General features: G+C 52.0%; 1 protein-coding gene across 1 annotated transcript; it reads right to left on the bottom strand.

Moving 5' to 3' along the window:
* Positions 1-453: 453 nt before the first annotated feature.
* LOC144953353 (uncharacterized) lies at positions 454-10,542 on the bottom strand. Its single transcript, XM_078883919.1, has 12 exons — positions 9,970-10,542; positions 8,039-8,088; positions 7,082-7,182; positions 6,356-6,472; positions 6,024-6,053; positions 5,703-5,748; positions 4,704-4,743; positions 4,487-4,561; positions 3,400-3,475; positions 1,907-2,018; positions 1,311-1,408; positions 454-590 (listed from the first exon to the last, which is right to left on the bottom strand). Exons 1-11 carry the CDS (start codon positions 10,377-10,379, stop codon positions 1,389-1,391), a joined length of 1,077 nt encoding a protein of 358 aa, XP_078740045.1. The 5' UTR covers positions 10,380-10,542; the 3' UTR covers positions 454-590; positions 1,311-1,388.
* Between the last annotated feature and the right edge of the window lie 3,817 nt (positions 10,543-14,359).

Genomic DNA, 14,359 nt, shown 5'->3' with positions numbered 1-14,359 from the left:
CTGCCTGTGAGTGTGTCTGTGTGTCCACCTGCGTGTCTGCCTGTGTCTGTACCACCTGTGTGTCTGCCTGTGAGTGTGTCTGCGTGTCTGCCTGTGTGTCCGCCTGTGTGTCTGCCTGTATCTGTACCATCCCTGAGTCTGCCTGTATCTGTACCACCTGTGTGTCTGCCTGTGAGTGTGTCTGTGTGTCCACCTGCGTGTCTGCCTGTGTCTGTACCACCTGTGTGTCTGCCTGTGAGTGTGTCTGCGTGTCCGCCTGTATCTGTCCAACGCTACCACCAGTGGCTCCCATTGCGGCGTTGTTGTGGCTACGGTGTGGCTCTCCGACTGTCTCTTCGTGCTGGTGGTGGTCGTGGTGGTGGTCGTGGTGGTGGTCTTGGTGGTCGTGGTGGTCGTGGTGGTGATCGTCGGTGGTGCGGTGCTGTCTCTGGGGGTGCACGATGGTGCGGTGCTGCCTCAGGCTGTCCGGCTTCTCGAACATCTTGCCGCACTCGTCGCACATGAAGTGATAGGTGGGACAGAGGTTGTGCTTGCGCATGTGCCAGTTGAGGGAGGCCTTCTGCCTGCAGCGGAACCCGCAAAGCTGGCACCTGGGCGGAGACACCGCGGGGAGACACCACGGAGACAAGGAGAGACACCATGGAGAGCTAGCCACGGAGAGAGAGACACAGAATAGAGACATTGAGACAAGGAGAGACACCATGGAGAGAGACACGGAGAGAGAGACACACAGAGATAGACACGGAGAAAGAGACACACAGATAGAGACATGGAGACAAGGAGAGACACCATGGAGAGAGACACGGAGAGTTAGACACACAGAGATAGACACGGAGAAAGAGACACACAGAGAGAGACATGGAGACAAGGAGAGACACCACGGATAGCTAGCCACGGAGAGAGACACACGGAGAAAGACCAGAAGACAGACACACAGAGATAGACTCGGAGAAAGAGACACGAAGAGAGAGACATGGACAGAGAGCCACGAAGAGAGAGACACACGAAAATAGAAATACGTGTGGTGTACTGTGTGTGGTGTTCCGTGTGTGGTGTGCAGTGCGTGATGTGCAGTGCGTGGTGTACAGTGTGTGGTGTACAGTGTGTGGTGTACAGTGTGTGTGTACAGTGCGAGGTGTTCTGTGTGTGGTGCACATTGTGTGGTGTACTGTGTGATGTACAGTGTGTGGTGCAGTTCGTGGTGTACAGTGTATGGTGTACAGTGCGTGATGTGCAGTGTGTGATGTGCAGTGTGGTGTACAGTGTGGTGTACAGTGTGTGGTGTACAGTGTGTGGTGTACCGTACTCACTGTAGAGGCTTCTCCCCGGTGTGAATGCGAATGTGAACGTTGAGGTTGCGTTTGTTTTTGAAGCTGGTGCCACAAGTCTCACACGTGAAGTTCCTCTCCTCTGGCAACAACAACAACCACAACAAACACAACAACAACCACAACAACCACAGTCAACAACAACCACGTGGTTCTGGACAGTGTCTCTCTCTCTCCCCGTATCTCTCCCTGTGTCTCTCTCCTCGTGTCTCTCTCCCCGTATCTCTCTCCCCGTGTCTTTCTCTCCCCGTGTCTCTCTCTATCCCCGTCTCTCTCGCTCCCCGTGTCTCTCTCTCTCTCCGTGTGTCTCTCTATTTTTTTACGATCAGTGGAAACAAGAAGATGCTCGGTGTAGTCGGCACTTTGCTTCGTTCATAATTTTCCCAGTGTCTCTCTCTATCCCCGTGTTTCTCTTTCTCTCCCAGTTTCTCTCTCTATCCCCGTGTGTCTCTCTCCGTGTCTCTCTCTCTCCGTGTGTCTCTCTCTCCCAGTGTCTCTCTCTATCCCAGTGTCTCTCTCTCCGTGTCTCTCTCTCCGTGTCTCTCTCTCTCCGTGTCTCGCTCCCCGTGTCTCTCTACCTGAGTGAACGTTTTCGTGCTGTCTCAGATGCCGGGAGGCACGGAAAAGTTTTCCGCAGCCAGGGAAGGGACAGACGAGGCCTTGGGTCTCCCCGTGCCTCCGAATGTGCTTCTGTGTGGGGACACGGGGACACAGACACGGGGAGAGAGACACGGGGACACAGACACGGGGAGAGAGACACGGGGAGAGAGACACGGAGAGAGAGACACAGGGAGAGAGACACAGGGAGAGAAACACGTGAGTGAGTGAGTGAGTGGGTAGTGAGTGAGTAGTGAGTGAGTGGTGAGTGGGTAGCGAGTGATTGGTGAGTGGGTAGTGAGAGGGTAGTGAATGAGTGGTGATTGGTGAGTGAGGAATGAGTCAGTGGTGAGTGAGTAGTGAGTAAGTGGTGAATGGGTGGTGAGTGAGTGGTGAATGGGTGGTGAGTGAGTGGTGAATGGGTGGTGAGTGAGTGGTGAGTGGGTAGCGAGTGATTGGTGAGTAGTGAGAGGGTAGTGAATGAGTGGTGATTGGTGAGTGAGGAATGAGTCAGTGGTGAGTGAGTAGTGAGTGAGTGGTGAATGGGTGGTGAGTGAGTGGTGAGTGGGTGGGTGGTGAGTGAGTGGTGAATGGGTGGTGAGTGAGTGGTGAATGGGTGGTGAGTGAGTGGTGAGTGGGTGGTGAGTGAGTGGTGAATGGGTGGTGAGTGAGTGGTGAATGGGTGGTGAGTGAGTGGTGAATGGGTGGTGAGTGAGTGGTGAGTGGGTGGTGAGTGGGTGGTGAGTGAGTGGTAAATGGGTGGTGAGTGAGTGGTGAATGGGTGGTGAGTGAGTGGTGAATGGGTGGTGAGTGAGTGGTGAATGGGTGGTGAGTGAGTGGTGAATGGGTGTTGAGTGAGTGGTGAGTGGGTGGTGAGTGGTGAGTGGGTGGTGAGTGAGTGGTAAATGGGTGGTGAGTGAGTGGTGAATGGGTGGTGAGTGAGTGGTGAATGCGTGGTGAGTGAGTGGTGAATGGGTGGTGAGTGAGTGGTGAATGGGTGGTGAGTGAGTGGTTAATGGGTGGTGAGTGAGTGGTGAGTGGGTGGTGAGTGAGTGGTAAATGGGTGGTGAGTGAGTGGTGAATGGGTGGTGAGTGAGTGGTGAATGGGTGGTGAGGGAGTGGTGAATTGGTGGTGAGTGAGTGGTGAATGGGTGGTGAGTGAGTGGTAAATGGGTGGTGAGTGAGTGGTGAATGGGTGGTGAGTGGTGAATGGGTGGTGAGTGGTGAATGGGTGGTCAGTGAGTGGTGAGTGAGTGGTGAGTGGATGGTTAATGGGTGGTGAGTGAGTGGTGAGTGAGTGGTGAATGGGTGGTGAGTGAGTGGTGAGTGAGTGGTGAATGGGTGGTGAGTGAGTGGTGAGTGAGTGGTGAGTGAGTGGTGAGTGGGTGGTGAATGGGTGGTGAGTGAGTGGTGAGTGAGTGGTGAGTGAGTGGTGAGTGGGTGGTGAATGGGTGGTGAGTGATTGTTCAGTAACCTCCAAGTCACTCTCCCGTCTGAATCTTCTGGAGCAACCTTCATTTCCGCAGCAGAATGGAGACACAGAGGTCACCCTGAGGTCACAGGGGTCAACAGGTCAGGGGGTTATGGGCTCTATGAGTGGATAGGTCAGAGTGAGTGTATGAATGAGTCTATGAGTGAGTGAGTCTATGAGTGAGTGAGTCTATGAGTGAGTCTATGAGTGAGTCTATGAGTGAGTGAGTCTATGAGTTAGTCTATGAATGAGTGAGTCTATGAGTGAGTAAGTCTGTGAGTGAGTGAGTCTATGAATGAGTGAGTCTATGAGGGAGTGAGTCTATGAGCGAGTTAGTCTATGAGTGAGTGAGTCTGTGAGTCTGTGAGTGAGTCTATGAGTGAGTGAGTCTATGAGTGAGTGAGTCTGTGAGTGAGTCTGTGAGTGAGTCTGTGAGTGAGTCTATGAGTGAGTGAGTATATGAGTGAGTGAGTCTATGAGTGAGTGAGTCTATGAGTGAGTGAGTCTGTGAGTGAGTGAGTCTGTGAGTGAGTAAGTTCATGAGTGAGTGAGTCTATGAGTGAGTCTATGAGTGAGTGAGTCTGTGAGTGAGTGAGTCTGTGAGTGAGTCTATGAGTGAGTCCATGAGTGAGTGAGTCTATGAGTGAGTGAGTCTATGAGTGAGTGAGTCTGTGAGTGAGTCTGTGAGTGAGTCTATGAGTGAGTGAGTATATGAGTGAGTGAGTCTATGAGTGAGTGAGTCTATGAGTGAGTGAGTCTATGAGTGAGTGAGTCTGTGAGTGAGTGAGTCTATGAGTGAGTGAGTCTGTGAGTGAGTAAGTCCATGAGTGAATGAGTCTGAGTGAGTGAGTCTATGAGTGAGTGAGTCTGTGATTGAGTGAGTCTATGAGTGAGTCTATGAGTGAGTGAGTCTGTGAGTGAGTCTGTGAGTGAGTCTGTGAGTGAGTCTGTGAGTGAGTGAGTCTATGAGTGAGTCTATGAGTGAGTGAGTCTATGAGTGAGTGAGTCTATGAGTGAGTGAGTCTATGAGTGAGTCTGTGAGTGAGTCTATGACTGAGTGAGTCTATGAGTGAGTGAGTCTGTGAGTTACTTTTGCTCCCTCGGCCGTCGTCGCGTTCTGAGTTTTGACTCCGTGGACTCACGACCGCCCACTCCCCTGTGCAGTCTGTAGTGAATACACACCAAACGGACACAGGTAAAGCTCCCCCAGGTAGCCTCACACAGGGCTGTAGCGGCAAGTACTGGAGTGAGTAGCGATCGCAATACAAAGCTCCCCCAGTGTCCCCGTCCCCGCGTCTCTTTGATACCTCTCGCTTGACGTTCCTCCATCGCTGATTTTGCAATGTGCTGCACACACAGAGACGCGGACACATGGAGACAGACGGACACAGAAACACAGAGGGACTCAGAGAGACAAAAAGACATGCAGAGACAGAGACAGAGAGACACGGAGACACGGGGGACACAGATACACAGCAGCAGTAAATACAGAAATACAATTCTCCCCGTGTCTCCCCGAATCTCATCGTGTCTGCCCGTGTCTCCCCGAGTCTCTAATAGTGTCTCCCCTGTGTCTCCCCGTGTCTCCCTGAGTCTCTCCGTGTCTCCCAGTCTCACCGTGTCTCCCTGTGTCTCCCTGTGTCTCCCCGTGTCTCCCCGAGTCTCCCCGAGTCTCCCCGAGTCTCCCCGAGTCTCTAAATGTCTCCCTGCGTCTCCTTGTGTCTCCCCATTGCTCCCCGCACCTCTGTATTGCTCCCCGCATCTCCCCTAGTCTCCCCGTGTCTCCCCGTGTCTCCCCGTGTCTCACCGAGTCTCCCCGTGTCTCCCCTAGTCTCCCCATGTCTCCCCATGTCTCCCCGAGTCTCTAAATGTCTCCCCGTGTCTCCCCATTTCTCCCCTAGTCTCCCCATGTCTCCCCGAGTCTCTAAATGTCTCCCTGTGTCTCCCCGTGTCTCCCCGCATCTCCCCTAGTCTCCCCGTGTCTCCCCGTGTCTCACTGTGTCTCCCCGTGTCTCCCCGTGTCTCCCCGTGTCTCCCCTAGTTTCCCCATGTCTCCCCGAGTCTCTAAATGTCTCCACGTGTCTCCCCGTTTCTGCCCTAGTCTCCCCATGTCTCCCCGAGTCTCTAAATGTCTCCCTGTGTCTCCCGGTGTCTCCCCTTTTCTTCCCTAGTCTCCCCATGTCTCCCCGAATCTCTAAATGTCTCCCCATTTCTCCCCGTGTCTCACCGAGTCTCCCGTGTCTCCCCGTGTCTCACCGAGTCTCCCCAAGTCTCCCCTAGTTTTCCCGTATCTCCCCGTGTCTCACCGTGTCTCTGTGGAGCCACAGACAGAGTGACACTGTCCGGTTCCAGCTGCAGAGAAGAGAGACAACGACACTTAGTTCACCTCGCCAGCACTGTAACCCATTGAGTGGGTGGGAAAGTGAGTTGTGAGTGGTGGGTGAATGGATAGGTGAGTGGGTGAGCGAGTGAGTGGATGGGTGGGTGAGTGATTGGGGAAGTGGGTGAGAGATTGGGTGGGTGAGTGATTGATTGAGTGTGTGAGAGAGTGAATGAGTGAGTGGGTGACTGAGTGGTTGAGTGGTAAGTGGTGAGTAGTTGAGTAAGTGGTGAGTGTATATTTGCACCTTTATATCCAGTAATGAACTCTTGACATTCTGTAGAAACAGAGAGACAGTAAGTCACTCACTTACCAATCACTCACCCACTCACACGGCCACCTGCACACCCACTCACCCACTCACTCACCCGCTCACACACTCACCCACTCACTAACTCGCCAACTCACTCGCCAACTCACTCACTACTCACTCACCCCTGCACCCACTCACCAACTCACCGACCCACTCACTCACTCACTAACCCACTCGCTCACCCTCCCTCTCACTCACCCACTCACCCACCCATTCACTCACCCACCCACCCACGCACTCACCCACTCACTCACCCACCCACTCACCGTGTAAGCATTAGTGAGTGGAGGTGGTGAGGGCGGTGAGTGGGCAGGATGTCCGAGTGGAGATGGAGTGACACTCCAGCGGAATGAGTGTCCAGAATCACAGCGCCAGGAGACAGACTGGAGAGACTCGGGGAGACACGGAGAGACACGGTGAGACTCGAGGAGACACGAGGAGACTCATGGAGACACGGGGAGATTCAGGGAGATGCGGGGAGACGTGGGGAGACGCGGGGAGACACGGTGACACTCGAGGAGACACAGGGAAACACGGGGAGACATGGTGAGGCTCAGGGAGATATGGAGTGACTTCATTAACAGAATAATTGGGTGAGTGAATGAGTGGGTGAGTGGTTAAGTTGAGGAGTGAGTGGTGAGTGAGCGGGTGATTGAATGGTGGGTGAGTGGTGAGTGTTAAGTGAGTCGTGAGTGAGTCATGAGTGGTGAGGGAGTGGTGAGTGGGTGAGTGAATGAGTGGGTGAGTGAATGAGTGGGTGAGTGAATGAGTGGGTGAGTGGTTAAGTTGAGGGGTGAGTGGGTGATTGAGTGGGCGAGTGAGTGGTGAGTGAGTGGTGAGTGAGTGAGTTGCTGGGTGAGTGAGTTGGTGGGTGAGTGAATTGGTGGGAGAGTGAATGAGTGGGTGAGTGGGTGGGTGAATGAGTGGGTGAGCGAGTGTATGAAATTCTGTGTGTCCTGTATGAGTAGTGAGCATCAGCTGAGTGCGCTCACCGGGTGAGGCGTGGTGGTAGTGAGGAGGAGAGGGAGGTGGTGACAGGTGAGGGCATGGCTGTGAGTCCATGACACCAACGTCACGAGGCTCCGGACGGTGTCTACACGGAGACACTCACCACTCACTCACCACTCACTCACTCACCCACCCACCAGCCCATTCACCCACCCACTCACTCACCCACCCACCAGCCCACTCACTCATCCACTCGCCCACTCATCCACTCGCCCACTCAATCACTTATACACCCACCCACTCACTCACCACTCACTCACCACTCACTCACCCACCCACTCATTCACTCACCCACTCATTCACCACTCACTACTCACTCACCACTCACCCACCACTCCCTCACCCACCCACTCACCACTCATTGCCCCACCTACTCACGCATCCACTCACCCACTCACCCACTCATACACCCACCCACTCATCCACTCACTCATTCACTCACCTTTCACTCACCCACTCATTCGCTCACCCACTCATTCACTACTCACTACTCACTCACCGCTCACCCACCCACCACTCCCTCACCCACTCACCACTCATTGCCCTACCCACCCACTCACTCACCACTCACCCACTCACCTACTCATACACCCACCCACTCATCCACTCTCCCACTCACCATTCACTCACCCACTCATTCGCTCACCCACTCATTCACCACTCACTACTCACTCACCACTCACCCACCACTCCCTCACCCACCCACTCACCACTCATTGCCCCACCCACCCACTCACTCACCACTCACCCACTCACCCACTCATACACCCACCCACTCATCCACTCTCCCACTCACCATTCACTCACCCACTCATTCACTCACCCACTCATTCGCTCACCCACTCATTCACCACTCACTACTCACTCACCACTCACCCACCACTCCCTCACCCACCCACTCACCACTCATTGCCCCACCCACCCACTCACTCACCACTCACCCTCATTCTCAGGTTCTTTGAGTCCATCTGTGTCTTGTACAGCAGTCGGCCTGCAACCACGAACCACCACCATCACAAACACTATCACAGCCATTATCTAAACCTCTAATCACAACCACTATCACAACCACGATCGCAACGAATAACCGCAATGTGCCACTAAGCTACGGACGTCACCACGGCGCCTGTGCCAGGCCAGGTGCACTTTGAGGCCACGTGAGTGTCGAAGGCTCGCTGACAGGTCACGGGACAGACCCAGGTGCCATGGGTTGGCTGACTGAGATGACTGCCAGATGCACTAGAACAACTACCACAACCACAATTGCACAATTAAAACCATCACAACTACAAATATAATAAAAACCAAAACAACCACCATCTTTGGTTCTTTAGGTAAAGTCACGTAGTTAGAAATAAAATTAAATTAAACAAATCACGACGCTTCGATCGCAACACAAGCGGTCGTCCCCTTTGCCTGATGACGATTGCTCGTGTTGAGCCCGAAACGTCGTGATTTGTTTTATTTAACTCTACGTGACTTTACCGAAATAACCAAAGTGTATGGATTCCTGCAGTCACGAAAGCTTAAAATCAAGATTGAACCACCTTCGTATGTATGCTGTGTGTGTTGTGTGTGCTGTGTGTGTGCTGTGTGTGTACTGTGTGTGTACTGTGTGTGTGCTGTGTGTGTACTGTGTGTGTGCTGTGTGTGTGCTGTGCTGTGTGTTGTGTTCATGCTGTGTGTGTGCTGTGTGTGTGTACTGTGTGTGTGTGCTGTGTGTGTGCTGTGTGTGTACTGTGTGTGTGCTGTGTGTGTGTGCTGTGTGTGTGCTGTGTGTGTGTACGTGCTGTGTGTGCTGTGTGTGTGCTGTGTGTGTGCTGTGTGTGTGTGCTGTGTGTGTGTATGTGCTGTGTGTGTGTGTGTGCTGTGTGTGTGTGCTGTGTGTGTGCTGTGTGTGTGCTGTGTGTGTACTGTGTGTGTGCTGTGTGTGTGTGCTGTGTGTGTGCTGTGTGTGTGTACGTGCTGTGTGTGCTGTGTGTGTGCTGTGTGTGTGCTGTGTGTGTGTGCTGTGTGTGTGTATGTGCTGTGTGTGTGTGTGCTGTGTGTGTGTGCTGTGTGTGTGTGCTGTGTGTTGTGTGTGTGCTGTGTGTGTACTGTGTGTGTGCTGTGTGTGTGTGCTGTGTGTGTGCTGTGTGTGTGTACGTGCTGTGTGTGCTGTGTGTGTGCTGTGTGTGTGCTGTGTGTGTGTGCTGTGTGTGTGTATGTGCTGTGTGTGTGTGTGTGTGCTGTGTGTGCGTATGTGCTGTGTGTGTGTGCTGTGTGTGTGTGCTGTGTGTGTGTGTGCTGTGTGTTGTGTGTGTGCTGTGTGTGTGTGTGCTGTGTGTGTGTGTATTGTGTGTGTGCTGTGTGTGTGTGTGTGCTGTGTGTGCTGTGTGTGTGTGTGCTGTGTGTGTCCTGTGCGTGTGCTGTGTGTGTGTGCTGTGTGTGTGTGCTGTGTGTGTGTGCTGTGTGTGTGTTGTGTGTGTGCTGTGTGTGTGTGCTGTGTGTGTGTTGTGTGTGTGCTGTGTGTGTGCTGTGTGTGTGTTGTGTGTGTGTTGTGTGTGTGCTGTGTGTGTGTGTGCTGTGTGTGTGTGTGCTGTGTGTGTGCTGTGTGCTGTGTGTTGTGTGTGTGCTGTGTGTGTGTGTTGTGTGTGTGCTGTGTGTGTGTGTGGTGTGTGTGGTGTGTGTGTTGTGTGTGTGTGCGCTGTGTGTGCTGTGTGTGTGTTGTGTGTGATGTGTGTGCTGTGTGCGTGCTGTGTGCGTGCTGTGTGCGTGTTGTGTGCGTGTACTGTGTGTGTGTTGTGTGTGCACTGTGCGTGTTGTATCTATGTTGTGTGTGTGCTGTGTGTGTTGAACTTCTTTCCCGCCGTACGTAGCCAGCGACGCTCACCTCCTCCTCCTCGTCCTCCTCCCTCCTCGTCCACCTCCTCGTCTCCCGGCCGCCTTTGTATCTCCCCCCACGCGTCCGTCTTTGTCTTCCCCGATCTCCCTGCTGGCCCTACCGAGCTTCCTCCTCTTCGCGGATTCCAAGCCTCTCCCTCCTCGTCCACCTCCTCGTCCACCTCCTCGTCCACCACCTCCTCGTCTCGCGCCCGTCTTTGTATCTCCCCCCACGCGGCCGTCTTTGTCTTCTCCGCGCTCCCTACCAGGCCTGCCGGGCCGTCTCCTCTTGGCAGGCGGCGATTGCGAATCTCTCCCCCCGTCTCCTCGTCCACCTCGTCCACCACCTCCTCCTCCTCGTCCACCTCCTCCTCGACCTCGGCCCCTCCTCGCCCCTCGCTCTCTCCTCGGAGTCGCCATGAGGGGAGCCGCTCCCCGTCTCTCGCTGCGCCTCTAACCCCCAGCGCGAGTGAAGCCCGCGGCCGCCATGTTGGGTGATGAGATGGAGCCCATCCACCCCTACCCAAGATGGCGGCGGAGTGGGGAGAAGCTCGTCACGTGATACTTCAGCCACCTCCGCCATGTTGGGTGGGTATACTCTTTGTTTCGGTAAAGTCACGTAGGTATAACATAAAATGAATTAAATCACGACGTTTCGGGCGCAACACAAGTGTCCGTCATCAGGTGGGACGCTTGTGTTGCGCCCGAAACGTCGTGATTTAATTTATTTTATTTTACAACTACTTGACTTTACCGAAAGAACCAAAGAGTATGGATCCCTGCAGTCACGAAAACTTAAAATCTATGTTGGGTGGGATGCGACGACGCCGCCGCGTTGTGGGTGACGTCACGGGCGGTTTGTGGGACCCCGCCCCCTACCCAACAAGGCGGCGGTGGAGTTTGTCCCTTGCTCCTATAATCACCCCCGCCATGGTGGGTGGGGGAAAACGTCACCCGCGGTGGTTGCACCCCCTACCTAAGATGGCTGGGGGGGGGAAGCTCGTCACGTGGTCCTCCAGTCACTCCGCTGTTCCTCAGGGGAATGTACCCCCCTCCCCCGCCATGTTGGGTGGTGTAAGGGTCCCATCCCCCATGTTACTCAGGGGGGGGAATCTCACATCTGGCTGTGACGTCACGTCCGGCAACGTGTTCATCAGAATCCGAATCTCCACTTTAAAGTGGAGGAGGAATCCGGTGAGCTAAGAAGCTCTTCGCTAACAGATGTCCAGTAGGGGCACGGGGAAGCAGAGCGTTATAACAACATAAACATAATCTAAATATAGGCGTTGGTTGGCTACGTCGGGTAGTGGCAGGTTTAACGACACATTTATATAGTGATAGGTTTTTACCCTTTCAACTGGTACAAAAACTGACACCTTTATACAAGCATTATGTTTGCAATAACCACAACACAAGCAGTCAAAATGCAAACAAAAAGAAACAACTCTTGTATAAAGGTATCAGTTTTTGTACCATTTGAAAGGGTTAAAACCTATCACTATATTTTGCCACTGGTAAAGGAGGTGTCATAGTGACACATTTATATTTACGCGACCTAACCCCCCTAAAAAACCTGTATTATAGTGTATCTCCATATATATAAAAGGCAAAGTTGTGAATGTGTGTCTACTCTTTGTTTTTTTCGGTAAAGGCACGTAGGTAAAACAATAAAATAAATGAAAAGAACTAAATTAAATCTTTTATTTTATTGATTGTTTTACCTACGTGACTATACCGAAAAAACCTAAGAGTATGAATCCTTGCAGTCACAAAAGCTTCAAATCTAGAATGTGTCTGTTCACGCTTAAAACACTGGCACCTGCTAGATTACATCATCGTCCATCAGTCTGACCAAAAGGAGGTGCTAGTGACCTTAGCCATGCGTGGGGTGGAATGCCGGACTGATGACCGTATGATCAAAGCCAAGCTCCGTATTGAGATCTGTCAACACCATCCAAAGAAGGCCCCAAATAAGCGACTGAACTGCAATGCCCTCAAAAATCCAGCTGTCACTAACAACCTGCGGCGTCTCCTCTCCGACCCCAACACCACATAGACTGAGCTACAACAGAACAAACACTATGGGAACCTCATTTGCCAGTAAAAATATGATAATTGGTTCTTTACCCTTCTATCTGGCAACAAAACTGACACCTTTTTTACAAGGAGTCATGTTTGCATAGACCGCAATACCTGCAGTCATAATACAAACAAAAGAAGATAACTCTGATAATGTGCACTGTCCTTAAAGTTGATTGATCCATCTCCCTTTCAGTCGCCGGGAAGGTCCTCGCCAGGATAAAGCCCTACCTGCTCGCAGAGCACCTATCCGAAAACATCCTCCCAGAATCCCGGTGCGGCTTCAGGAAAAGCAGCAGCACCAGGATCTTTGTGGCAAAGTAACTGCAGGAAAACATTTCTAGGCGCAAAAACAAAGACCTCGTCATGGCTTTTATCGACCAAAGCGTTCATCACCATCGACCGTAAGATACTCTGGCAGCAGCTCATCAAACTTGGCCTGCATCTTAAATTTCTGAGCATTCTAAAACCGTTCCATGAAGGAATGCGTTCCAGAGTGGTGCTGTTGGTGGGCTTCAATCAGAGCCCTTCAACGTGGAGGTCGGGGTCAAGCAAGGCCGTGTTCTGGCTCCAGTCATATTCAACACGGCTCCTTGCTGCCATCACAAGCCTGTCACACAACTCCCTCAACTGAATAGATGGAATCCAGCTACAGTGCCGTCTGGATGGAAATCTCTTCAACCTAAGACGCCTCCAAACCCACGCAAAAACCAGAACCCAACAGATCTTTGAACCGCAATATGCAGACGACTGTGCACTCCTGGCTCACACCCCAGAATCCATGCGACGCGCCCTCAACCGGATCTCCTCCTTCTACCGCTCCGTCGGCCTCCAAATCAATACCCAGAAGACAGACATAATTGCTCAAATCTCATCCGCGTCCACCTCACTCCCTGCCTTCAACATTGGGGGTGTTCACCTCAAATCGGGACCCCATTTCACCTACCTCGGTTCTGCTCACTTGATGACGAAATCGACACTCGCGTCAACAGAGCCTCCGCTTCCTTTGGACGCCTTCGGGCCAGGGTCTTCAAAAACTGTAACCTCAAGACCCACATCAAGGTGGCAATTCACAACGCCGTTTGTGTCTCCACCCTGCTCTACAGCTCGGAGATCTGGACCCCTGTATAGGCGGCACATGAACATCCTAGAAGCCTTCCACATCAGATGCCTCCAGCGCATCCTCGGGCTAACCTGGAAGGACAAAGTTCCACATACTGAGATCCTCACCAACACCAAATCGTCCTTGCATTGAAGCAATCGTGGCTAAGGACACCTCCGCTGGCTCGGCCACGTGATGCCTGATCACCGCCTCCTCCGTCAAGTTCTCTGTGGGGGTCAACTCAGAAAAAAGCGCTTCGAGGATCACAGCAAGGAGCCGCTGAAGCGCTGTAACATCAAACCCTTCAGCCTGGAAGCCCTGGCGCTGGACATTTTAATTTCTATTATTATTTATATTATTTTATTATTTACTTATTTTTACCTCTTCTTGGTTCTTTCGGTAAAGTCACGTAGAAGGGAAGTAATAAAATAATAAAAATAAAACAAAATAAAATAATATAATATTATTACACTATGGGAACCTCATTTGCCAGTAAAAATATAATTGGTTCTTTACCCTTCTATCTGGAAACAAAACTGACACCTTTTTACAAGGAGTCATGTTTGCATAGACCGCAATACCTGCAGTCATAATACAAACAAAAGAACATAACTCTGATAATGTGCACTGTCCTTAAAGTTGATTGATCCACACCCGAGACAGCTTTCCTTAGAGCCTAGTCTTTCCTTAGAGCCTAGTCTCATATGGGTTGGACCAGATGACGCCAAAAGGCGCCTTTTGGCGTCATCTGGTCCAACCCATATGAGACTAGGCTCTAAGGAAAGCTGTCTCGGGTGTGGATCAATCAACTTTAAGGACAGTGCACATTATCAGAGTTATGTTCTTTTGTTTGTATTATGACTGCAGGTATTGCGGTCTATGCAAACATGACTCCTTGTAAAAAGGTGTCAGTTTTGTTGCCAGATAGAAGGGTAAAGAACCAATTATCATAATATTATTATTTTATTACTTCCCTTCTACGTGACTTTACCGAAAGAACCAAGAAGATGAATCCCTGCAGTCACGAAAGCTTTAAATCGAAATTTACTTTTACCTACGTGACTTTACCGAAAAAACCTAAGAGTAAGAGTAGAGGGCCACCGGTGCCAGAGGGGTGTTCAGCACCTGGAAAGCAATCGTCTCACAGAGACTCGAGCAGGAGAGAGTCACGTGGCAGGGGAGAGTCACGGCCCTGGTGTGGGGGGTTATCATCGTGGGA

This window comes from Lampetra fluviatilis, chromosome 74, assembly GCF_964198595.1.
Source record: "Lampetra fluviatilis chromosome 74, kcLamFluv1.1, whole genome shotgun sequence".
Lineage (NCBI taxonomy): Eukaryota > Metazoa > Chordata > Hyperoartia > Petromyzontiformes > Petromyzontidae > Lampetra > Lampetra fluviatilis.
Note: the sequence above shows the minus strand (reverse complement) of the source record. Positions and strands in the feature narration are given on the sequence as shown.

Excerpts from the sequence above, each read along its gene's own strand:
- LOC144953353 (XM_078883919.1), bottom strand. The coding sequence starts at position 10,379 with ATGGCGACTCCGAGGAGAGAGCGAGGGGCGAGGAGGGGCCGAGGTCGA. Across the intron at positions 6,473-7,081 it reads CTACCACCACGCCTCACCCG|TCTGTCTCCTGGCGCTGTGA; the intron begins GTGAGCGCACTC and ends GAGTCTCTCCAG. Across the intron at positions 6,054-6,355 it reads CACTCACTAATGCTTACACG|AATGTCAAGAGTTCATTACT; the intron begins GTGAGTGGGTGG and ends CTGTTTCTACAG.